The sequence below is a fragment of the Condylura cristata genome, unplaced genomic scaffold, assembly GCF_000260355.1.
Source record: "Condylura cristata isolate star-nosed mole 26May11 unplaced genomic scaffold, ConCri1.0 scaffold00013, whole genome shotgun sequence".
Lineage (NCBI taxonomy): Eukaryota > Metazoa > Chordata > Mammalia > Eulipotyphla > Talpidae > Condylura > Condylura cristata.
The window spans coordinates 29,134,195-29,160,529 of NW_004567114.1; the positions used below are offsets into that span (position 1 = coordinate 29,134,195).

Consider the following 26,335-nt stretch of genomic DNA (forward strand, 5'->3'; position numbering starts at 1 on the left):
GAGGCTTCACCAGAGACAGAGTGGGGAGCAGAACAGGCAGATCGATGAAGTACACTGCTAAGGGGAGCAGCGGGTGGGTCAGGAGAGGTCTGCCATGCCATGTGGGTCACCTCCAGGGCGGGGATCGAATGCATGCTGAAGTGGCTTTGGCTTCTTCCAGTGCTGTGCTTTAACCTGCTGCGCCACCAGGGAGGACCCCTCTTATAGGACTCAATTTTTTTAATATTTGCCATGACTAGATGACTAATTTTTCATTTGCTTGCTTGTTTGTGTATTTGTCTCTAGTCCATCTCTTAATTTTCTTAAGAGTCCCGTACTCCTCTTCTCAGTGTGTCCTACACATCAGCTAGTCTGTCACTTGCACATTTTTCCTCTGGAGGCCTCCTTCCTGGAACCCCAACCATCTTGCTAGTGTTGGCACTAATTGCATCCTTGAGGCTGTGTACTCCACAGTGGAACTTTCTTTTGTCATCCTTCTGGACTGTCTTTGCTCACTTCGTTTTCTTTCTTTTAGGAACTGGAGCATATCCTCTGGTCCTAAGAAAGCATGAGTGGATATAAAACTTTTGGAGACCTTATTCTTTAAAATGCTTTATTTATTCTGTCTGCTTACTTGATCACCATTTCAGCTAGGTTTAGATTTATAGTTTAGAAACCATAGTTCATCAGAACTTGAAAGAAATTGCCCTTTGTCCTCTAACTTCCAGGGTTATTGAAAGGCTTCAACCAGCTAAACCCCTCGTCTTTTGTAGTGACTAACTTTGTCTGTAAGACCTTGATATCTACTCTGTTCCCAAAGCCTGGAAACTTCAAAGTGATGTACTTGGGTGTGAATTTTTGTTCATTTATTGTGCAGGAAACATAATGACCCTTACGTATATTGAAACTCATGTCTTTCCCCTCCCTGCCCCCTCTTGGAAAATTTTATCGAATTCTTCCCTAGATACTTTCCTTCTTTTCATTTTCTTTGTAATTTGCCTCTGTTGCCTACTGTTACATGTGTTGGACCTGAAAATTAGGAGGAAAAAAAAAGCATGTTCCCTGGCAGAGGTTTTCATGTGTCTGATTACACAGTAGGAAGTTGGATTGAGCCTCTGGTTTTCTTCTTCTGTGTATATCATCGGTTACATTTTGGGGGAATATTTGTCACTGTAATATGCCAGTCTACCTGAAAATTATGCTTCTGCTTCATTTTGTATTTCAGAAACTCTTTAATTCTGAATATTAATAGGTAATAGCATTCTTTTTTTAGGTCTGGGGATCTAGTATGTTTGATTATTCCATAGGTTATATTCTTGAAGCTCTTCCCCCTGCCTCCTTCACTGTGGATTTCTGTCCTCTGAGATCTTCATGATTTTTTAATTTGGCTTTCACTTTTATTGTTGAATGTCTGATTTTCCTTGACTCCCTTCATCATTACGTGTTAGTCACTAGAAAAATCTCTTAGAACTTATTTGTGTTGCATGGCTGGAGGGGAGGATGCTGGAGGGGTGAGCTGCTTAACACATTGGGCAGAAACCTTGCCATTTCATTGGAAGACTCAGATATTAGTATATCTATAGATGCTTCCTCTTGAGACTGTCAGTTTCCCCTCCAAAAAAGACCTTCTAATTTCCTGTCTCTATCAGAATTAGTTGCTTGGGTAGAAAGGGGGATTAACAAAAGATCTCACTGTTCAGAATACAGTTTAATGTAATGTGATTATTTTCAGTAAGCACTTTGCTAAGCTGTGTGCCATGTTCCTAGCCTAGAGACTTGCTCATTTCTTCTCTTCACACGGGGATTGTAAATCTTGAGTAGCAAGTACATTACACAGGGCAGGGATCTGGGAGGTCTAGTTACTCTTTTCACAAATTTTCAGTCAGTCCTGTTTTCAGTTCTCACACCCTAGCCATCAAATATATCTGGTGCCTTAAACCTTTCAAGGATTCTCTGGCTGGCTTCTTGTTGGCTTCCCTCCCTGCTGGCTGGTTGGAAAATCTGGCAGCGTGGAGAAAAAGAGTTACTGCTTGCCATCCTCTTCCCACCGTTGAACAATGTGTACGTTTGTCTACTTTGCTTCCCAATCCTCTTTGTCCTGAGAGTTTTTTCCATCTTGACGCCTTCACTTTCATTTCAGGACAGTGTCATGAGGGGAGATCCATTCCCCCTTGTTTAGCTGGAAGGCCCTTTTTCATTTTGGCCTTCTCATGTCACTATGGATTTAGTATGAGCGTCAGAGGAAGGTTCTTTGGTTAAATCTCTGTAGTTCATCCCTGTGGGCTTCAGGAAGGCCAGTTTTGGAGACAGCACATGACACCTTGGAAACTTTGCAGCAGCTGCTGCTACTTGCTGCTGCTTCCTCTTTTTTCTCCTCCACCTCCTCCTTCTCCTTATCCTCCTCCCCCTCCCCCTCCCCCTCCTTCTCTCCTCCCTCCTGTTTACAAGCTGCCTGTTATGTTCTAAGGGGCACAGTCCATCTATACATTTACAGATGTCAAGTTACATTTCTTAATGCTTTTCTATGTGGGAGGTGTTTAGGGTATATATTTTAAGCACACACAGATTATTTTGTTTTAGAAGTCAGAGGTCATCCTACTGGCCCCTGTTTTGACCTAAAGTTATAGTTTAACTTTTGTCTCTAACACTATGAAATCAACAAAAGTATGTTCTGTAGAGCAGTAGAAAAATTATATGCTGCAATTCATCGCTCATATTTCTCACATATCTATGTATAGTATATATATGTAGTATATATATATGTAACATTTGTGACTTTCAAAATGACTCTAATTAGGTGTCTAGTAATGCATTTTCTTTGAGGGCCTAATAAAAACATTAACTAATTTTTGTTTGACTATTATATTTTCATGAAACTCAAGATTAGCAGTATGTAAGCCTAGTTAAGTCAAGTTTTGCTAACACTCCCTCAAATCTTATGTTGGTTGCACATTGCTCATTAAGTTCTTCTACAACACATAAGAGTTGAAACAAAACTAAAAAATTCAAAAAGATTAATCATCCTCATCAACAATGGGATGAGTAGATTAGAGATGTCACCTCATTTTGTGTGTGTAGTATATGTTCCTGGCATGTGCAAAGATTGAGTGATTGAATGGTTAAGTGAACGGAGAGTTGGCAGGGATAGCTGGTGAACGTATGTGCTGCTGGATTTGCCAAGGACTACTTTCCTACAGCTGCCTCCTCATTTCTCCAAGGCTGCCCTGGACGTCACTTCCTCTAGACATCTTCCTCGATCCTTCCATTTTCCCCAAGTAGAGTAGCTATGTCTGCTGTGTATTTACACAGCATCCTTAACCACTTGTCATGCTATTTATTTACCTGTATTCCTAATTAAACTAGATTCTATGAAAGCAGATTGTGTCTGGCTAATTATTCTATCCCTGACACTTTGCCTGGCTCTTATGGGCATGCATATTTAGTTGAAATGTTCATTTTTTGAATGAGTGAATGAGTAGATGTCATTAGGTAGCTCAAAATTATATTTCATTTTTGAAGACTATCCTGTTTGTACTTTCTCACATTATCCTAAGGACTGATCTTAGTGTATAGCTTTGTTTATTAGATTAATGTTTGTTAATCTAATGTTTATTAGATTACTGCCTACTGAGTTGTTCTTCTACTGTCAGTCTCTGCTTCATGTCTTAATCACTTGAAATCATGCTTCTGTATGTCTTGGTCACTTTTTTTTTTTTTTTAAGTGAAGGCATTGTTGGTGTTCATTTTTATGCTGTCTATATGCTCATGAAATGTTTTGCTGCAAAGTTGACATTAGAACTATGGGTTTTGCTTTATTGAAATGATAATGAATGTACGAAGAACTCAGTAAAATTCAAGCCTGTCTCACGTTTGTTCTTAAGCTAGGGAAATCTGGTCTTGTTACTTTAAAAAAAAAATAAAAAGGGCAGCTTTACTGCGATATAATTTATATACCGCAAAATTCACCCATATGAAGTTTACAGTTTGTTGTATATTCACATATCATTCTTGTCAACACCCCCCCCCCAAAGAAACCAGATTTATTAGCAGTCACTCCTCATTCTGCTTTCTTGTCTCTATAGACTTGCCTGCTGTGAATATTTCATATAAATGGAGTCATACTATATATGGCCTTTGTGTCTGGCTTCTTTCCTGTAGCATAATATTTGAAGGGCTCATTCATGTGAAGACATGTCAGCACGTCATTCCTTTTTGTGGCTTATTAATATTCCATTGCATCACATTCTGCTTCTCCTAAATTCATTGGTTGATGGACATTTGAGTTGTTTTTGCTTTTGGCTATTGTGAGTCATGCTGCTATGAACGAACATTCTGTGCAGGTATTTATGTTGATGTGTTTTGGGATTCTTTTATTGACTTTAGATTACAAGTGATTGGAGCTTAAAAATATGTTATTCACCTATGGCATACATATAGAAAATGTAAATGTGCACCTCAATGAATATTTAAAAGTGAGCATACCTATGCAATAGGAGCTAAGATCTTGAAAGAGTACATTGCCAGTATCATTGGGGACTTTTAGATTTGCTTTGGTTTACCTTGTTTCATTTACCCTCATGCTCCGGTTGAGCTGAAGGCTTATTTTAGCTGTATATTTGGAACATAAACTCAGTAGGTTGCATAGTGCAGTGGTTGAGATAAAGGACTCTAAAGGCTTGACTCCTTGAGTTCAAATCTCTCTTCTGTCATTACATTTGCTGTTGAGACCATGGGCTTACTTAGTATCTCTGGGTCCCTGTCCCTCCCTGACTCATAGGGAGGATTAATATAAGTAGATTGCTTAGAAAAGTACCTGATGATCATACTGAATACTGGGTATATGTTACCTATAATTGTGATTGCACTTTTATTGTGTATCTCTTCACTAGAGACTTGTTTGATTTATTTATTACTGTACTCCTAAAGACTCAAACTGTACTTGGCACATAACAGATACTCAATAAATTTTTGAGGAAGCGAGTAAGGGATATTAAATAACAGGTGACAATAAATCCTATCCTGAAACTACTCTTGACAGCTATACTGTCTTTCATTTACAACAGCTTTTGGAGCTATTTGACAGTGAAGACCCTCGGGAACGGGACTACTTAAAAACAGTCTTACACAGAATTTATGGCAAGTTTCTTGGTCTTAGAGCATTTATCCGAAAACAGATTAACAATATTTTTCTAAGGTAAGTAAAGGGTCAGGGGCAAAATTGGTGATTTCTAGAAATACTAAGTAAACCTAAAATACTTAAACATAGTGTACTGACTTGATTCTTTTGTTTTAAAGGTTTGTTTATGAAACGGAACACTTCAATGGTGTAGCTGAACTGCTGGAAATATTAGGAAGGTAAGCACATTTTTAGTTAATTGCTCATCTCAGGTGAATAGCATCTGACATTAGGTTCAGCAAACGCTGCCACCCAGCTTGTGGCTGTACATATTTTGGGTCCTTTCCATGTGCTGAGCATATTCCCCAGCTGACTCAACAAGAAGTGATTTCTTGTTCCCTTTGTTCCACAGTTACGAATTGCTAATTTTACTGGAATTACTGAAAGAGCTAACATTTTGTTCATGATCACAGAGGCAGTGAATCTAATTGTCAGTTACTCCAAAACATTTTATTCTTATTTCTAGACTACCTGTCCTTTGCCATATTTTTTGAAAGTGAGTTTGTAATAAATTACAAAGATTGCTGAGTACCCAAGAGTAGTTTCTGAGCAGCTGTTGCCAGGAGCAGTGAAATAAAAAGAGACAGCTGCTGTGTAGGTTTCTGCATGCAGGGGAAGCTAGTGTGACTGGACAACGCAATTTCTTCGAGTTTCCTCCTAATATGAGGGGAAAAGAAGGTGGAATTGTGGTTGTCTTCTGGATGCTGGGCTGGCTCCATATTCTTGGCTATTAGTCTGAGTAGAGATTTCAGAGATGGGTAAGAGAGGTCTAGAAATGAAAAAGGTTATAAGAGAGTGAATAAGGAAGGTGATTATTTGAAGGGAAGGATAAGTACAGTTTTTGATGCAAAAGCGTTTGGAGACCATCTGACTAGGTTGCAGAGCACAGGAGTCTTTGCTGGGAGATCATAATGCAAATTGTCTCAGTTTTTCTCCCTACTTATAGGTATTTTTTAAAGTAACTAAGAAATCTTGGATGCCACTGGGGTGAGGTTTGAGTTATTCTGGACCAAGTGTAAACTGATTAAAATTTAACCTGATCTTACAAGAACAGTTTGCTCAGTTTAACTTGTTGTGGTAACATGGCTAATTCCTGTCTCTTTTCTTTCTCCTAGTATTATCAATGGCTTTGCATTACCTCTTAAGGCAGAACACAAACAGTTTCTGGTGAAAGTGCTGATCCCTTTACACACTGTCAGGAGCTTATCACTCTTCCATGCGCAGGTAGAATTTTGTACAAATACTTTATGATGCAAAATAAAGTTAGTATGCTACACATTTCTTGATATACATCTTTACTCATTAAAAAAAAGATTTGTTAAAGTTTAAAATACTTCCCAAGGAAAATAAAAAAACCTGTGTTTTTTTTCCATGTGTAGGAGAATCATGGGCATTTTTCACGAGGGAGAACATTTGTTGAGTCTTACTCCATTTTACAGAATCCTAGGTGACCTACCCAGGTCACATGTTGAACATAGCCTGTGTGTGGGTCTGTTCATTTAGGTTTCTGGACAAGTGCAATCATTTTAAATTGTTCTTAAATATTTTGTTTCATCCTCATTTGCTTTAGTCTGTCGTTGTCTTTTGCCCCCTCTTTGGTTCATTTACCATTTCTTTCTCAGCTACACACAAGTAACCAAACATACCAGTATTTTCACATCTTCTAATGTGATGGCTAATCCCATCACTTCAACAAGCACCCCGGCTTGTCTCCTCTTCTAGTTTTCACACTAATACTGCCTTGCATGCTAAGCGTGTCACTAGGGGTGGTAGATAAATGATCTAGTGGTATTTTATTTTGCTAGTCACATTTTAATTTTAGTTTTCCAACCCCCTGAACCCTTGTCACCGCAGTAGGAATGTTTTGCATTTGCATAAAAATGTGAATTTTTATTTTCTTTTTGAGAAGTGTTCCTCTTTAAATGTGAATTTCTGTGTTTCGAGGAAAAATTAGTTCATATGTTTCTAATTTAGAATACCATTGAAATGTTGTTTCTCAGCGGTGTATTTCTTGTCCAAGAATCTGGATGAGCCCTTTTACAAATCTTGCCTCTATAGTTATTGAAATAGTATAGCACATTTCATGGTCATTTAAAAGAATTATTACCGATATGAGTTTGCATCAGACATAGAACTCTTCACACTCCTCCAGGTTCTGACTCTGGCAGGTACAGTCTTTTATCTTTTCATGAAATGACTTTGGTCCCATTTCAGGCCATCAGCTAGGTTTTATAAGTGCCTACATCCCATAGAACTCTTTTGGAACCACAGTAAGATCCAGTGCCATTGATGTTAGCAAAGAGTGAAAGGAAGCCCATGAGATAGAGCACAAACTATGTAGATGAAATACTTTCCAAATAATACAGAATGTGATATTTCACCTCTGTTTTTCATTAGCTGAATGCTCATATTCCAGTGTTCTTTTTAAAAAATCCCCTTACAGTCTTATTAGTGTCAATCTTTGGCTTGGAAAAGTAGTTTTTATTTTACTTCATACACATTTTTAGTTTTGAAGTGAATTGAATGTGAAGTTATTAAAACCAGAGTCTGGAAACTTCTTAAGAAGTTTTAATAATACATCTTTTGAGCCCCTAGTAGATAGTATCTCCAATTTTGTCTTTTTTGTTTGTTTGTTTCTCCAGCTGGCGTATTGTATAGTACAATTTCTGGAGAAAGATCCTTCACTCACAGAACCAGTAAGTATTTTTCCCATAATTTAAAAAGCCTTCAGAGAAGACTGCTCTTGTATGGGAGAGTATATGAAAAATTAAGTGCTATTTGTTTTTTCTCCTTTTCATTTTAGGTTATTAGGGGATTAATGAAGTTTTGGCCCAAAACGTGTAGTCAAAAGGAGGTAAGTGCTTAGTGTCAGTTTGTTCATAGTTTCATAGGCACTTTGCTGAATGCCCAGCACTGGGCTAGCGGGTGCACTCATTCTACGTAATCATTGCAGCTCTGTAAGGTGGACCTGTATTGTCATTTTCTAATCATGAAATTGATGCTTGAAAGAACTTAAACTGTCCAGGATGGATGAGCGGGGCCAGAAGTTACCTCCCTGAGTCCTGAACCTTGGACTTCTTAGCCCTGTGCTGCTCAGCCCATGTCAGGTGTCTAGCTGTCTAACTCTTGCTGTCACCTTCTTGGTGACCATATTCATAGTGGAGAGATCTTGCTGTAGATTATTATTAGAGCAACTTGCCCAAATACCCTCTTTAAAGGATAACACAGATGGGGTCTTTCGGTGTGCAGTCTTAAAATGTGTAGCAGACCTCAGTTTCAGCTATGCACAGGTGACCCTAAGAACTCTGACCTGAGTGGGCATGTGCCTTGTGAAGTTGTTATGGGAGAGTGAGTTTCTTCTTTGGAGGTGAGCCTACTTGGGTACCAGCTCCAAGCCCACTTTTCTGAAAGTGTAGAAACCATGTGGTAAACGGCCCACAAAAAAAGATTAGCTGTTAAGTTTTACATTTGGGGACAATTTGGGAGAAATTTTCTCTATGTATCTTGATCAGTTGTCTTTAACAATCTCCCTCCTCATATCAGCCTCAATTCTCCAGTAACTACAATTTCAGAAAAATTGTCTAGTCTTTAAAAAACCTTTTAGATAAAGGTAAACTGCATCTTTACCTCGATGCTGCTCAAGACATGAAACAATTTTCATTTTTCATTAATCTTAATTGCATAATTTTTCTAAGGTGATTATTTTTTTTATGCCGAAACAGGTTTTATTTCTCTGTCAGTTTTCTACTATATTTGTTTATTTATTAAGATTTATTTATTAATGTATACAAGAGTGGGGGTGTAGGCTGGAGGTGCAGAGTGGTGGTGGAAGGGATGAGAGGATTCACCGAGACAGAGTGGGGAGCAGAACAGGCAGATCTACTGAAATACACTGCTGAGGGGAGCAGTGGTGAGACAGGTCTGTATGCCTGTGGGTTCGCTCCCTGGCAGGGGATGAAACTCATGTCACACTGACTGGTGATAGCTTGATAGTGTTGTGTCTTTAACCCCAAAATACTGGGCCACCAGGGAGAAAGAGATTGACTGTACAATTGAGTTGGTACCATTGCCTTCTACAGGCTGTTTTGTGAGGTGCAGAATGCCAAAGCCCCAAGATTCATAGTGCTCTGTAGTGACCGGTTTGCATGTGTGTGGTGTAAGAAGTGGGTGGGCGTGTGTTAGTATTTTTTTTTTTTTAAAGATTTATTTATTTGTGCATACAGAACTGGGGTACCGGCCAGAGGCTCAGGGGCGGTGAGAGGCTTCACCAGAGACAGAGCGGAGAGCAGAACAGGCAGATCCACGAAGTACACTGCTGAGGGGAGCAGCGGGCGGGCCAGGAGAGGTCTGCCACACCATGTGGTCACCTCCGGGGCAGGCGGGAATCGAACTCATGCGGAAGCGGCTTTAGATTCTCAGTGCTGTGCTTTAACCCACTGTGCCACCAGGGAGGGCCATGTGTGTTAGTATTTTAAGTGGTACCTATTGTGGGTGAATCTGCTCTTCTGTGTTTCTCCTACCGTCTCTGTTGTCTGGTGTGTCTGAGAGAAGCGCTGGCACAGAAGCTGGGGTGTGACGGTTTGGAGAATCTGCATGTGCACTGTGGACGCTGGCGATCTCTGCCGTAGGACCACTCTTTGTTGTTTCCAGAATATAGTGGTGTGGGGTGGGGAGGCAGCTGATATGACGGATAGGGGAGCCCCCAGGGCTGATCTGTTTTGCAGGCCCCACTGCGGAGCATACACCCCCTTTGTTCTGTGTTGTAGTTACAGCACAGAGAGTACCTTCCCAAGGTTAATAGAATCATATTTTCAATTCTTTAGGAAATTTCCTCTTAATAAGTACCATCTTTGTGAAGCAAGCTCCTAACATCAGATCTTGCCGGATTTTTTGCACGGTTGGCTTTATGTATACATTTTTCTTAAAACGGTACAAACTTTACTACTTAATTCACATCATTAGTAGGGATTTCTCAACAAAGTGTCTGACATGTTATGTTTTTTATGTATTTACAGGTGATGTTCCTTGGGGAGCTGGAAGAAATATTGGATGTGATTGAACCTTCACAATTTGTTAAAATTCAAGAGCCTTTGTTTAAACAAATTGCCAAGTGTGTATCTAGCCCCCATTTTCAGGTTAGTAATGAAGAATAGGATCCAGAGACACCTGCATGGCATGTCTCATTTTGGTAAAATTTGTATGGAAATGAATGTAATGGACACTAGGTACCTTTTGATTTTTATTCTCACATGATAGCACTTGTAACAATAGCCACTTTGCTCTCAAACACCTGCCTCGTGACAGGCACTGTGGTGTTTTCTTCCCAGTAACTTTATTTCTTATGATCACCTCAGAAGAAAAATTTGTACAGGGTGAACACTGAACCTCAGAAGGGTAAAATAACTTGAGTAAAAGGTGAGGACTGGTGTGGTTCAAGAGAAAATGCTAAATGAAGCTTCTGAATGAAAGAGCGCCAATATTCTGCACTGTACTAGGTGCTTTGCCTATACATTATTTCAAAACTTTAAGTTATATTATGAGACTTCCTCCTATCCACTCCTACCACCATTTTCTAGATTAAAACAATAATTAGGCACAGAGAGCGATTTGTTCACGCCCCAAGTTAATAGGAGTGGAGTTAATAGCTGCGGCTTCTTGTGAGAACTGTGACTGTCCCGTGGCGCTGCTCTGCCGCCTAGTGGTCAGTCTGGGAGAGCACAAGGAAAGTGAGCCAGGGCAACTCTGCTGGTGCACACTGGAGAGGAGATGGGGATCTGGGGTGAAAACACCTTAGGTTTTATCCTTTGGCTGTCTCACTAAAGGTCCAAATCACAGGACAGCAAAGGGGTTCCTATTTATTTATTCATGACATGGTCACTGGTTTATCCAGTAAACATTCACTGAGTGCCACTCTGTTCAGCCAGATGCATATCGCCAGGTGTGGTGCTGGGCTCAGAGGGCTCATGCTAGAGACACTGTGTTGAGGACAGTAATATCAGACATGTTAATCTCTGTGTAAGTAGCACCTTTCCTCTTAAAGGGGCTTGGTTTGGTATTGACTTCCTTTTTGTGATAACTCAAATTAACAAGGAGCTGTGCAGGGACTGTTTAGTAGCAGGTGAATGGTAGAGTCATAGCTGGATTAAGGACAAGCCAGGGTCCCTCCTTGTTCGGCAGCATCCTCCTGTGCTCGCGTCCAAACTCCCTGACACCATACTTGAAGCCTTGTCCTCTTCAGTGAGGTTTTTGATTCTGTTTGCACGCCTCCTTTGTTTGGACCTCAGTGAGTTCACCTACAAACAGAGGAGCTAGACCAAAAAACTTAGTAGAGCTTTATCAGTTCTAATATCCTGTGCCCTGTGGCTTCTTGTGAGACATTTTCATAGCTTATTTTGGAAGTGGACTAAACAAACGTGAAGGAAAGTTCAGTCTCGCTGATAAAATACATTTTAAAAACTTCCCTTCCATTGTAAGCTTCAGAGCACCCCGGTTCCTCCTCCTCCCCGTCCCTTTCCTTGCCAGTGCGCCCCACCTGCCGCAGCCATGCCAGGGGTGAGGGGTCTCCAGACACTGTGGCCATGTTGGTGCCTGTGCGCCTTGTGCTGTCTTTCCCTCAGCCCAGAATGCCGCCCCTTCCTCCCTTCATCCTTCAAAGCCCAGCTTAAATGCCACATGCCTGCCACTCCTCTCCCCACAGTCACTGGGTCGCTTGTCCTGCTCTTTGCTCGGAGCTCGGCATTGGTCGCTGCCTCTGACACGGCACCTGTCACAGCTCGCAGAGGCTCAGCTCCTGAGTGCCCCGTCCCCCACTGGCACAGGAACCTGGTGGGATAACAGGGTAGAGAAGAGCAGGGACTTTGGAGGTTACCGCTTGTGGCCTGGAGGGTGTATTTCTTTGAGCCTCAGTTTCCTCATCTACATGACAAATAATGGTGCCTACTCCGAACTTTGGTTGTGGTGATTACAAGATGGTTAGATCCTAACAGTGATTAAATGTGTATGAAACAGGACGATGCCTTCCCCAGGACAAGACAAATGTAGCAGTGATTTTGTTTGTTATACTTAAACTCTAGGACAAAGTAGTGCCTTATGCCTGGAGAGTTTTGGAACCAAGCTGAGTGATGTAAATATAAGGGTTCTAATGCTCAGAATCTCTTAGAGGGTGCACCCTGCACCATCTTTTGAAATTAGATCAGTTTAATTTCAATTTTAATTACTAAGTTAAAACTTCATTTCTTCATCTATACGAATGAAAGAAACCACTCTTTTCCTTTTCCCATGTAATTACATTTTTAAAGAATTTTGTCCTTTTTAAGATTTTGATGATTTTATATTACATTTGATGTTTGTTTTAACAAATTCTTTTGTGGGGCTCCCTTGAACACATACAGCTGAAGGTCACCAGTCCCCCTGAGCCTCACGTCCTTCTCTGTACAGAGGGCTCCGCACTCCTCTCGCTCTGGCCTGGTAAGGCTGGGCCTGGTAAAGGCCCACTGTGACAGGGCTTCCTCAGCAGCTAATGCTCAGTGCAGCCTCTCACTGGGCCCTGGGCTTGGTGTGAATTGTTTTGGCAAAAAGAGGTGAATCGGGAAGGAGGTTAAAATGATGTGGGGACAGAGCAGCATATAGAAGTAGGTGAAGAGGCGTGGTCTTTGAGAGCGGCAGAGAGAAGATGTGGGTCAGATCAAGTGGGCAGTATCAAAGGAGACTATCAACAAACAGGTAGGGAATTTCTTTTCTTTCCCCAAGTTGATGAACCACCTTGGAACTCTCTGAACGATTTTAAATCCACAAAAATGCTTTTAGTATTTAATTAAAATGAAATTAATATTTAATTTTATATTTAATGTAAAATTTTTGCTTTAATTTGGAGAAATTATTATTTTGTTTTATCTTTGTCCTTTTCTTAAAGGTGGCAGAAAGGGCACTCTATTATTGGAATAATGAATACATCATGAGTTTGATAGAAGAAAACTCAAATGTCATCCTTCCCATCATGTTTTCCAGTCTTTATAGGATTTCAAAAGAACATTGGAATCCGTAAGTTTTTACTCCTTCCTTCCGTCCTTCCTTCCCGTCCTCTGTCCCAACCTTTCTCCTTCCCTCTCTCCCATCTTCCTTTGGCATTCTTTCTGGCTTTTTTTTTTTTTTTGCTAATAAAGTATCTTGAATGTTTGCTCTGTGCCAGATATTATGCTTGTTGCTGAAGAAAAAAATTATACCTTTTAGAAATTCTCTAATGGGTTGGGACACTCAGATAGTTTTTTTTTTTTACAAAATAGTACATTAATTGCTACTGTGTTGAAATATGTTTAAGGATTTCCTAACCTGTCTGTGAGGTATAACAGCTAGTTAAAGGGGTGCTCTGGAGCAGAAGAGGTTTGTGGGTATTGATGGAGGTGGTGATACTCAAAGTGAATCTTAAAATCGGCAGGTGGATGGGATGGGAGGAGCCTTTACAGAGAGTTGGTCATGCATCTGCCACGTTCTCAGGTCTTTGGGTTTGGCAGGGCATAGGTACCACAGGGCAGTCTAGACTGGCTGCTGACTGTTAGAAGGGTATAATTAGATTTTTCTTTTTCTAACCCTGCCAATCCCTTAGAAAGATAGCTTGCCTTGAATAGTGAAGAATGACTCCCTTGATATGGAAATGAACTGCAGGTCATTTCAAGTTTTCCAGCTAAAAAGGGATGGCAGTCAGTATGCAATAGGAGAAGCTCATCCACACAAAGGTGGTGCTTTCTCTTTGTTCGCGCCCTATTGTCCTTCTGTATATCACTAACCAACACCATCCTTTGTCTCTGTGCTTCCCAGGGCTATCGTGGCATTAGTGTACAATGTATTGAAGGCATTTATGGAAATGAACAGCACCATGTTTGATGAGCTGACAGCCACATACAAGTCAGATCGTCAGCGGTAACTTTTTAAAGCTATTTTTGTCAACTGTGCATAATAAAACTATTGCGTTTTTCCTTTCTCTTTGCTGAAGTTGCCCAATTGCACACAGAAATCTTATGCACATAGTTTTATTTATTTTTGTGTTCATTTTTGCATGCTCATTAGCTGTGTCTTTCTTAATGTGCTACTGGATAGCAGTGTCATTTTTGTAAAAGGAGGCTTTCCTTCTTCCGTTCAGTAATGTTTCTCTACTGTGTTAGGGTTCAGAGCCTGGCACATAACTGGTATTTCAGAGCCACTTATGGGGACTATCAGGTAGTTGTCATTTGTATTTGCTCCTATTCGAAACATGTTGAAGCAAAATTTGGGTGTTCTTGTCCTGCATTCCAGTAGCAGGAGGAATGAGGCACATTTTTGTTTCGCAATTTGACCCAGAAATTACTGTCTACTCTCAGCCCTCTGAATTCATGACAATTCAAAAGGCAGTAAAGGACATGGAGTTGAAGCACCTGGCTATACAGATCTGGAAAATTTAAGACCAAAAGAGAGCAAAAACCAGTTGAGTCCTTTACAATAAATGCTTACATGATAGTAAAGCCTCTCTTGATTTCAGTTACGAGATTCTTCAATTTCATTATTTCTTTTAGAAACATTCTTGTTCTTAAAAGATGTCTCAGTGTGTTTGGCTGCTATAACAAAATGCCACTTAAAGGGTCTCTTTTGGGTGACTTACAGATGGCAGAATGTTACTGTGCACAGTTCTAACAAGCAGGATGTCCCAAAGCAGGAGGCTGTGTAGTTGGCTGAGGGCTTCTTTGTGGTCTGTAGTTTGCACCTTCTCACATGTCCTCATGCTTGGAGGGGCACAGCACCTCTAATTCCACCCCTCAGGGCTGTACCCTCATTTCCCAAAGGGCCCCCCACCCCATGCTATCACCTCTATGAGTTAGGATTTTCACATATGAACTTACGTGCTCCCTAAGTGTTTATATCATGGTATTGATGTATTTGGAGAGGCTGAAGAAAGTCTAGAGAAATAGCCCGCTCTTTTGGCCATTCAGAAGTAAATTGTTAACTTTTCTATTTTATAGACTCATATGTCCCAGAAGAGTGTAAATGTTCACACCCCAAGACTCCTGAGCAAAGTTTTCTGTAGTTGCTTTGCTTTGCCTGATTTTTGAACATGCTACTTGCATTTCACTGACTTAAAAACAAAACAAAACAGAAAACAGTGACGGGAAAGGTTTGGTGGCAGGGACCAAGTACCAACATAGTGGTTTTTAATTACCAGAATATGAAACATTGAAATCAGCAGCATATTTATAAGACATGGCAAATATTTAGCTATAGACAGAAGAGGCTGAGTCTTTTTTTTTTAACCATAGTATTGGTATAAATATCAATTAAGGGCTAGGTTGTACAATTTAAACACCATTTAATTTATTATGTGTACAGGTATTACAGATGTACAGTTATGTACCATTCTTGCTCCAAGGTAAAATTACAATCTTAAAAAATTGGAGGTGAGGGAATATTTTCATACTACGATGTACCAGGAAGGTCCTTTCTTTATGTACTGAAAGTCCATCATCATTATCATCATCACAGTTGAACCAGGAATTAATCTATAGGATCCTATTAGAAATATTGAAGATCTTATTTCTGAAATATTTAAATTGAATTTAGTTCATTGGTATATGCTGAACTTTGTTTGTAGAACTGTGTTTTCTGGCCACCTACTATTTAAGCAAAATAGACCAAACACTTGAAAAAAAAAAATAAATAAAAGAACCCAGGGGACCAGGAATAGAAATTGTGACATTGACTTTGATGATGGGACTGACATGAGTAAACTTTCTTAATGAGAGAAGGATAATATATGTCAGATGACCAGTGGAAGGTGTGCTGAGTAGATGGAGACGTGAGTTTCTTCCACAGATGTGGGCTTAGAAAAAGAGAAAACAAGGACTTGTCTGGTGCCATCAAAGGAGACTTGAGTGGAGGATTTTATGAAGTTAGTAACGGTTTTCAGTTCAGATCAGATTTTTCAATATTACAAATCTGTAAGTGGTGGGTGGAATAAGTAACTACATATGCTGACACTAGCGCTATGTAAAACTGAAATTGGAAGAGAATTTGACAGTAATCTCTATCATGACAACATGGTTAAGTTTTAAAATTCCCACCTACAGGGAGAGAGAAAAGTGGGAAAGAATGGGGGTGACAGTAACTATATCAGAAATATTTAGATTTTTTGAAGATAAAGTTGTCAGTAGAAAAGATGTATGATAAAACAGCCTAAAGTTCATCTGGAAGAAAAGCCCCATGGGACAGATGGCATTGAATGCCATAAAACTCTCCATTAAAGGTTAGGATGAAATGCTTCAATAACTGGATGATCTGTCTTAATTATTGTCACTATTTAATTTGAACTGCAAAGTAGGGCAGTATGAACCTAGTGTGTGTTTAATATGTGTGTTTGTGTTTTTAAGATTTATTATTTAAGCATACAGAAATGGGATACAGGCTAAAGGTACAGGAGTGGCAAGAGGATTCACCAGAGACAGAGTGGGGAGCAGAACAGGCAGATTGACGAAGTAGACCGCTGAGGGGAGCAGCGGGTGGGCAAGGCAGGAGAGGTGCTGTGACAAATGATTGAACTAGTGCTGGCCGGGGATTGAACTAATGCTGAAGCAGCTACAGCTAGCTTCGTAGTGCTGAGCTTTAATCCACTGGGCCACCAGGAAGGGCAATTGAATGAAGTTCCTTAGTGTACCCAATCAGGGTTCTGATAATACTTATCCCCAAACTATACAGAGCAAAACAAAAATGAATTTTTCCCAAACAACTTGTTTGTTTGCATTAAGAATCAGAAATCTATAATTATTAAAGGAGTATATAATCTTACTCCTCCTGTCCTGTAAACATAATTTTTCAGTGTCATAATTGATCGTGGAGATAATTGTTTGAAAAACTGTTATGTCTGCTGAAATTTATATTGCACAGATTGCATGTCATATAACTGAAACTATTGATAATTATACTAAACAAGGCTTAAATTACCAGACCTTTAATATAAAAGATAATACTGGTTACCATAGTATATGCTTAACTATTTCCTCTGACTATGGTAAAATAAGATATATAAAATCACTTTGGTTTCTCTGTAGAGTTTTGAAGGGAGAATGAAGATAATTGTTAACTTCTAAAATTCGGTGATGACATAAAAACATTAGACTGGGATTATCTGCAGGTTGCATTTCATCTGTATGGATTTCCCTAAGTAAATACTGAACAGTAGTTCAAGTTAAATCATTTGGAGGGGAGGTAACACAAGGATCATATCCCCCATGCTGGAGATGTCAGAGTCCCTGATTTCAGAAATTAGCTGACTTTATGGATGCCACCTTGGTCTGTTCTTATGGTTTCATCACCACATGAGAAAGCTAGGGACAGTGCCGTGAATTACTTTCATTAAATGTAGGTTTATTTAACTTATAGTAGAGTTTGGTTTCTTGGATCATGTGCTTCCTGAACATGATTGATGTCACAATTAACAGCTTTCTTTAATATCAGCTTTTATTTTATATCAAGACAGTAATCTTGATATAAAAAGACAAGTCTTTGGCAAAATGGAATTTGCTTACCCTATTTTGGACATTCAATTGTTTGGCAAATTACTGGGCAGTACAATCTGAAAGTCTGTAAATTACTACTCAGATTGATATTAAGCTAGATTTGAAGGCTTGAAACATTAAAAAATTAATATATAATATTATTGATGAAGTTCTGTCCAGATCACTAAAAAGGGTTACAATAAAAAGACAGTTTAATTTGGTTATATAGCTAGGTATAAATTAATAATTTAAATTTTATGGTCTATTAGTACCTGTTAAGTACAAGATTCTCCTAAAAAGATTAAATCCATATAGTGAAGGGAAAAAAATTTGATAAAGGGGAAGTATATTCTCTTGTCATCTTTAGCATCTGTGTTGAGAAACTCTTTGCAAGCAAAGATAAAATTAGATTTACTCTCCAAGTAAAAATCACTAATGTGTTGCTGGTTTTAAGACAAGAGATATAAAAGACCTGTTTTTATTGCTCAGTGATTTTGAAATCACTATTTTTTAAACAATAAATAAAGGAATACTAGTGTGAAATCTTAAGGTAGTCTCATCTCCTATTCTGTTCATTAATACTTCTTTTTTGTTGACATAAGTGTCAAAAAGAGGAACATCAAAAAGAAAAAACACCTATAAACTTAATGCCAATTGTTTCAAAGACCTTTAAAAATGCACCCCGGGGAAAAGTATATGAAAGGGACAGTTATTATAGGATAATCTCTAAACTTTCTCCTTTTTTTTTTTTAACCTTATATTCTGTTTCTTCCCCAGTGAGAAAAAGAAAGAAAAGGAGCGTGAAGAATTATGGAAAAAACTGGAGGATCTGGAGTTAAAGAGAGGTCTTAGACGTGATGGGATAATTCCAACTTAACAAAAATAATGACAACATTACTAACCTGTGGAGTCACACATTTATGTAGTAGAAGATGGAGCAACAGTTTTCTGTATTGTGCAACTTTACAGTAGATTTCACATTGTTTCATTATTACAACAGCACTGTATATACCTGTCTCTAAGTAAAGGGAAAAAAAATAAGGACTTCAATCCAAAGTTTGGACAGTAGATGGACTTCTCAGAATTTTGCAAACATTAATCATTGTTCTAACCCTCGTTAAAAAAAAAAGCAATCTTCAAAGATCTGTTGATGAAATTATATGTTAAAATTTCATTATCAGGAGTTCCTTATTTATCATTAGCAGAGAGTATGAAACAGTTTTCAAATGTGAACATTCTTAAATTTAGCTTGTCTTTCTGCTAAAACTGTTAAATGTATTTATAGTAAAGGAAAAAAAAAGACTGTCATTTCCTTATACGTTTGTATAACATTCTCTGGATAACTTGACTGTAATTTGACATCTTTTCCTTTTGCACATCTTCATGAGATGAATGTCCACATGGAATGGGGCCATGAATTATAAAGGTCCCTAACAAAAGTTTTGTTTACTGGTGTGAACATCTTTCCAGTAGCCAGGGAGTCCTGGTACTCCTTTAGTTTTAAAATTAGGAGTAAAAGAGAAGAGGTGATAAACGTAGTAGGGAAGGGAATTTTGGATTCATGCATCAGTTCCTAGTGAATCCAAATCAATGTCTTGAATCCTTTGAAAACAGGCACTGGGTCATCATAGGCTTCAGTACCTGACCAGTATTAGTTGCGTACATCATTGAACACACATGCCAGAGATGTTTTAGAAATGTCAGATCTCATCCTTTTGGACCATTTTGAAATAAGAAAGATAAACACTAAATAGACAACCATGAAATTGATCGCCAGGATTGCGAATCTAATTGGGAATAGAGTTGAGCAAACAGCTTGGACTGTTTGGAGTTGTTGCCTTACTTTTTAATATGTATTTATAAAGTATTCCAGCAAAAGAGGATGTAGCCTCTGGGAAAACAAACAAACAAACAAACATATTACAGTGTTTTTTGTAGATTCTCGTTCTATATTTCATCACAGCGCCAGCCCTGTTTTTAGCCAGAAAGGATTCAGGATAAACATTATTATGCATTCTGAATTGGATGCGTATTCCTAACTACTGTATTTGTTACCAAAAGTGGTTCTACAAATGCTACTGAAAAAATCTGGAAATTCCTAATGTCCTGAGTATTAATAAAGTTTAAAAATGCTTTTATATCAAAGGTGCATTGTGACCAAATTGTTTAAGAAAAAAACAAAAAACAAAATCTAGGGCTGTATTATAGATATATCTTATTGGCTCTCTGCTTTGTATTTAAAAGAGGAATCTTACTTCTTGGGGAGATAAAATGCTGATAAAACTTGTGTACAGTATGTACTTATTTAATGCAGTTGCATTATTATGTACTGAGAGATTTGTGTTTCGGGATTTATTTCCAGGATGTTTTTGCTTGTTATGGACATGGCAACAGTGAGTTGATAATCCTAAACCATCACTTCCAACAGTATTCGTGGTATAGAGCTGATTCTGTGTTCATGTGTTGAATTGTGCTAGTAGCAAACATGAACATATGAACTGCTGTTGCTCTTAATAGAAATGCAATATCAATATGGGCTTGTATATTTTCTTTCTTCCATTTACACATGAAATAGAATATGCAGTGTATTGTTTCTGAGAAAAAGGAAAACAAAAAGCCACTGACTTCTCCTCTATTAAGTGTTTCAGGATTATCAGGTCACAGTTTGTGTGTAAAAGTAAGCTAATTATGGATATTGTCATCTCAATAACTTTGTAAAAAAAAAAAAACAAAACTTGGCATTGTTAATTCTGAAAAAGAAACAGCAGTAAAAGAGTCTTATGCAACACCAAACACAACATGGTTTAATGGAATTAATAGATACTTTTAAGAGAACATTAATGGGGATTCAGTGTAAAGTTGGCAGAGGCTGCCGAAGATGAAACGACTCACTTAAAAAGTGCTGGAGCAAAGGTGCAAGTTCAAATGCTAAAGATAAAGAATAAATTTGTAGTAAATCATTTCCTTGAGCTCTTTTGATACTAGCTCATTAGTTTTGACGCTGTTACACTCATTTAACAGTACAAACTTTTGTTCGCCATTAATTGATCCTTTTTAGATAGTGGACGTTAAAATCACAGGCTTATGATATCTCTGTTTATTAGAATGAAATGCAGTCATTTGAAATGAGAAAGACCAAGATCCCTTTTATGCACCTTACCCTGTCCTCAGAGTGAAGGTGAGAACTACGCCGACACTCTCAATGTCAATTCTAGATGTTGATCATTCCATACTGAGAAGAGTAAAGCGCAATTTTAGACATACTTAAAAGAAATGATTTATAGGCTTAGGTCTAAAATTGATAATGCAACTTCTGAGAAGAAACGCTGTCTTTCCTTTTTTAATTGAAAGTGACAATGTGACATTTGTCATGTTGTGTCCGGTGACGCAGAGTAACTGAGGTAATCTGACTGTTGCACTATGTGACATGTATAAGGACGTACTTGCTGCATTTGCAGCGGCCCTCTCTCTCTGTCCTGTTCCACAAGTCTGCTGTTGCTGCAGCTTGAGTGAGTTGTGACAAATGCATCTTTGTGTTATATTTTGTTTGCTTCTTAATTTCCAGAACTATATATAAATATATTTTTAAAATAGCAAATATTGTAGTTAATGAGTGATGCTCACTCCACCCTTATCCCTGCCATATTGGTTTCAGGGGTAGGATTAAGAGTGTATGTGGAAGAAAAAGCAAACTGACCCTGTGGTTTAGAATGATGCCGAGGCCTCGGGCCGTGGGCCTGGAACCACCACGTGAGTGACTATGCTCACCTCACTTGAATCGAGCATGCATTCCTTTTCTCACTGTGCAAGTGTCCCAGACGCTTTCCTTCAGTGTTTCATTTTATGTCCTTTTAAATTTTAATTATTTTTTGCTCTTCCTAACATCTGATTGTTTTTTATAAAATAAAGTTAAAAAACCTAAAAAGTAAGAAATAAAATAATACCCTCAATGCCGCTGGATACTCACAAGCAGGGTTATGCTCCTTCATCTTGGGCTTGCTTGCCTAAATGGAAGGGTTTCATTTATTTTGTACCTCCTTCTATGCGTGGGACAGTCCAGGGTGCAGAACCAGGCATTGCTTGTAATTGCACCTGCTATACTTCAATGTATAGGCCTAGGCTCAATCACACTATGAAAAGAAAAAAGTATATTTAGAGCTTTAAAGGCTTTTTTATTTTTTTGTGGGGGTTGGGGGGTGGGAGAGGGAAGATGTATGAAGATTATTGGCATTTTTAAGTGTTTGGAGTTTAGGGTATTTTTTTTTTTGCCTCCTCTTTTATTTTTCCCCCCTTTAATTGGATGCACTGACCTGGCCCAGGAAAGGAAGAGATTTTTCTCTTTTGATGCTATTACCAATGTTATTACAAAGTGATTGTTACCTATGGTAAAAAGGTAGCACCAGACATGATCAGTGATGTTTTATTTGCACATCAATATTTTTATTTTTATATTCCGGCTCAGCTGCTTCTCTGACTAGAGTTAAGGAATGAGCCATACAAAGGATTTTTGTAGTAGATACATTGGCAATGCATTTTATATTTCTCAGTATTTAATTTTGAAAATCTTAAAGGATTGTGCATCTTGAGAGAAAGTTGAGCCAATTTTGATCTAGTGGAATGTTAATTTGTGCTGCTTCTTGTGCACGATAGCAGCATTACTATCTCTTGGAAATAAACATCCCATATTATGATGTCTATGACTGTAGGTTTCCTTTTCTTCCCTCCCTCTCTTGTCCCTTCCTTCTTCCCTCCTTGCTTCCTTTCCTACATCCATCTCTCCTTCCTTCCCTTTTCTTTCTCTACTTTTTTTCAAATCACTTAACTGTAAATAAGTTGTAATCCAACCTCATGTATTAATGGGGAACTTTCAAATATAAATATTACCAATACATTTTCTGGTTGTTGTCTGATTTTTGATTGAGGTATAATGAGAATGCTATATCCATTGTTTTTGGTTTGAGGATTTCACTTTAGCTTCATAAATCTTTTGGTATTTTAGTATTTCATTGTTTTAGCAGGAGAGGGCAGCAAAAGTTCATTTTCCCTGTTAGAAATGCTGTGTTTCATTATTGGTTTCAAATTCATTTGTGTGTGTGCCTGTTTTTTTTTTTTTTTTTAAAGCAGCATCTTTGTGGGTAGAGATAAAAATGAAACATTTTTGATATGAAAAGGTGCATATGAAAATTATAGACTGATTCAGTCAGGCAGTAAAGACTTTTGATTCACATCGAAGTTCAATGCCACAAAACAATCATCCAGTTCTGGCTAAAATATGTGACTTCCTTTTCAAACACAACAAAATGCAAGCTGAGTCTTAGACACTTGAAACACTTGGAATTTAAAATGTCTTTCTTTGAAAATGATTTATTTTCTTCAAAGTGGTAAACAAAAATGAAGGTGCTCCCAAAGGGAAATGTAACCTTCCCCTTTCACAGGTGTGTGAGAGGTTCTGTACTGTGGGTGCATCCTAATAAAGAAGCAGTGAAGAGTTTTCAGGCGCCTGGCTGTTTTGTTTGTTTGCTTGGGTTTAGCCTTTTTTGAAACATACCAGTAATAGATTTGGTCAACTTAGCTGAGAGGCAGTGGGGTTGGTATATTCAGACTTGCTTCTTGAGAAAATCAGTTAATGATTTGGGGCATGTGGGGTTGGGGAATCTTTATTACCATGTAATAATCTTTTCCAAAATATAATGGCATAAGCAACAATGATTGTTATTCACACACCTACGGTTTGGATAGCACTTGGCAAGAATGTCATGTCTTTGCTCCTCAAATGTCAACTGGGATTACTCAAATGTGGCAGAAGAGTTCACTTCAAACATGGCTCACTCGTGTGACTGGCGAGTGGGTAATGGCTATTGGCTTAGGGTTCAGCCAAAGACTCAGTTCAGGATGGGAGCCCCTTCATGGGACTCCTTGAGCTTCCTCACAGTGTAGCAGCTAGGTGCTAAGAATGATTGTTTTAAGAGACGGAAGTGGAGATTGCCTGGGCCCTAATCTGGCAGGACATCATAATTTTTTTGGTCATATTTTGTTTAAAAGATCACAGAGCCTGCTCAAATTCAAGTGGAGGGGACATAGACCATACTACGATGTGATTAAAGAAATGTCTTCTTTAATCTTCATGGGATAATTTATTTGTAAAGCTTTTGATTTAGGTGTGATCTCGATTAATTGAATCACATCAGATTTGGAGCCATGTGGAGTTAATGTTTCATATTTAGTTGAACTCTCAATTGGCGGGGGGGGGGATCCTGTTAATTCACCCATTTTGTATTTCAAAACAGCCATTTATAGCATCTAAAGATCACCTTCTTGGTAAATTGCAGGGAGAAGAAACTTAGAATCAGATTTTAGCATTTGAAGAAATGTAAGAGAATTTCAGTGTTAACAATCCTTGGCATGACATTGTCTTCTGCTCATGGGTAAATATTTACAATAAGGGAGGCAAATTAAATGTATGGTTAAATTTATGTTTCCCAGATTTTTATGTCAATAATGCATCCTGGTGGCTCCTGTTAGATCAAGCTCATATTAAACTTATTTTGAAAAACCAAGACTAAACCATGGAATAGCTAAGGGGAATCATAATTTGTGATTTTATTTTTTGTGATTATGATACATATTGTATAATTTATTCTTGAAAAGGCAGATTCTTTAGCAAGTTGATGCTGCACACTGCTCCTCACACCAAAAGTCCCTTATAGGGACTTGCATATGCCACTTCTTGATTAAATAGAACAATTTTTATTGATTGATACTCTTTCTGTCCATGGTCTTAGCCTTTGTTGTTCAAATTTTCTGTGTCTAATCTCGTAATTTAACCCACTTCTTTTGAAATTAATCAAGTTTTTGAGTCAAACTTGTTACTAGCAGATGCCATGAGGCCTCAGAACTGGGATGGGTATCAGCTCTGGCACCTTTTGTACTTGCTGTAGTTTTTCAGGCGTGGTGTCTAGCCAGCCATCTGAGGCCATGGACTTGAAAACTGAGACCCTTGGGATCATTTGAATTCTGCCACTTATTGGTGGTTTGCCTTTGGGAAAGGTTCTTGTTCTAAGCCTCAGTTTCGTTTTTAAAATGCAAGTAATGATAATACATAGAGTACTGCTATAAACTGTTGGCACAGATTCTGCCACATGGCAACCTAAAATCTTATTTATTTAGACTGTGGTGAGTTACTCTATACAGCAGTGGCTTAAGTATGAATGAATGTCACAGTATTTGTCAAATGCTTGTATTACTGAAGAACTTTACAGTTATCATTAATCTTTCACAATAATCCTAGTTATAAGTTGTTAAACCCATTTATGTTTAAGGGTAAATCAGTTGAGGTTCAGAGCTAGGAAGTAATTTCTTGAGTGGTCACACAACTACTTAGGATTGAAGCAAGATCCTGACTCCAAATTGCTCTGAGTCGTGATCACTGCACAGCAAAATAATTAGCAAATATCTATGCCCCGTAACTTAAAAGACTGAATTTTACTCTCTCTTGCAAAAACAAAAACAAAAATTCAGTTTTTACATTTCCACTCACTAGTCTTACATCTGTATTACACAATTCAAGTCCTTTACTACAGCACCATTCTGCTTTAATTTCAGCAGAAGATGAGGTGATCAGCTACACTAAAAAATTTCCTACCCTAACTGCTAAGATGCACCAGTTTTAACAGACTTCTCTCCAACACTGGAAAGAGGTCCCTTCTCTTGGCTAGTACCTCCAGACTTCCTCAGGCAACCCACTTCTTATTTTTTGTGTGTGCGTGTACTATCAATTATTTTCTTGTATATTAAAATTTTTTCATGGACAGTAATTCAGCATTTTATCTAAAGACATAAAATATCTTTACCTTTTTAGCTTCTCATAAGGTAACTATTGCTTTCTATTTTTAACTCAGCTTATTAAGATAGTAGTTGTCATACATTACACAATGTAATTGTGTAATACACCCATTGAAAGTAAACAATTAAGTGTTTTTTAGTATATTCAGTTATGTAACCATCACACAATCTGCCTTTAAAACATTTTCATCACCCCAAAAAGTAATATCAAACTCAGCAGTTGTTCCCCATCCCTTCCACCACACCAACCCCACATAACCACTAATCTACATCTTTAATAGATTTGCCTTATCTCTGCTTTTCATAAAAATAGATTTATTTTTTTGGTCTGTTTGTGACTGGCTTTAACTTGACATTCTATTGTGGATTTACTGTAATTTTTTGTAGACTTAAAGGAAAAGTTTATCTCTGCCTAGATAATATATTAACATTTTTAAAATCTTTCAGTTTTATACTGGGGATTACATGCATTGCTCTGCCTTTTGTTTCCTTCCTCAGTATTTTATTTTGAAAATTTCAACTATACAAATAAGGGGAAGATTTTCAGTGACCACCATATGTTCAAACAGCTGTATATGTACATATACATGGATATATGTGTATATATCAGCATTTTACTTTACTTGCTTTCATCACATTTGTATCCATTAACCATCACTGTCCATTAATTCATTTTATTTTAAAAATATATTTCAAAGTAAAAGGACATAAGTGAAATACTTTAACATATATATCATCCATTTATGTGTGTGTATATATAAACATACATACAGTTTTTATTACATTTGTGTTCATTGGGAGTAAAACAATGAGATGAATTTTG

General features: G+C 38.1%; 1 protein-coding gene across 2 annotated transcripts in view; it reads left to right on the top strand.

The window, feature by feature from the left end:
- PPP2R5E (protein phosphatase 2, regulatory subunit B', epsilon isoform) overlaps positions 1 to 23,161 on the top strand; it is a 133,245-nt gene extending 110,084 nt beyond the window's left edge. For both annotated transcript variants that reach the window (XM_004681797.2, XM_004681798.2), the window contains exons 6-14: positions 5,043 to 5,173; positions 5,275 to 5,334; positions 6,271 to 6,379; positions 7,798 to 7,851; positions 7,959 to 8,009; positions 10,171 to 10,290; positions 13,068 to 13,195; positions 13,970 to 14,071; positions 18,448 to 23,161. In XM_004681797.2, coding sequence (XP_004681854.1) covers positions 5,043 to 5,173; positions 5,275 to 5,334; positions 6,271 to 6,379; positions 7,798 to 7,851; positions 7,959 to 8,009; positions 10,171 to 10,290; positions 13,068 to 13,195; positions 13,970 to 14,071; positions 18,448 to 18,547 — 855 coding nt within the window. In that variant the 3' untranslated portion in view covers positions 18,548 to 23,161. The remainder of the gene's footprint in view (positions 1 to 5,042; positions 5,174 to 5,274; positions 5,335 to 6,270; positions 6,380 to 7,797; positions 7,852 to 7,958; positions 8,010 to 10,170; positions 10,291 to 13,067; positions 13,196 to 13,969; positions 14,072 to 18,447) is intronic.
- Positions 23,162 to 26,335: the final 3,174 nt, after the last annotated feature.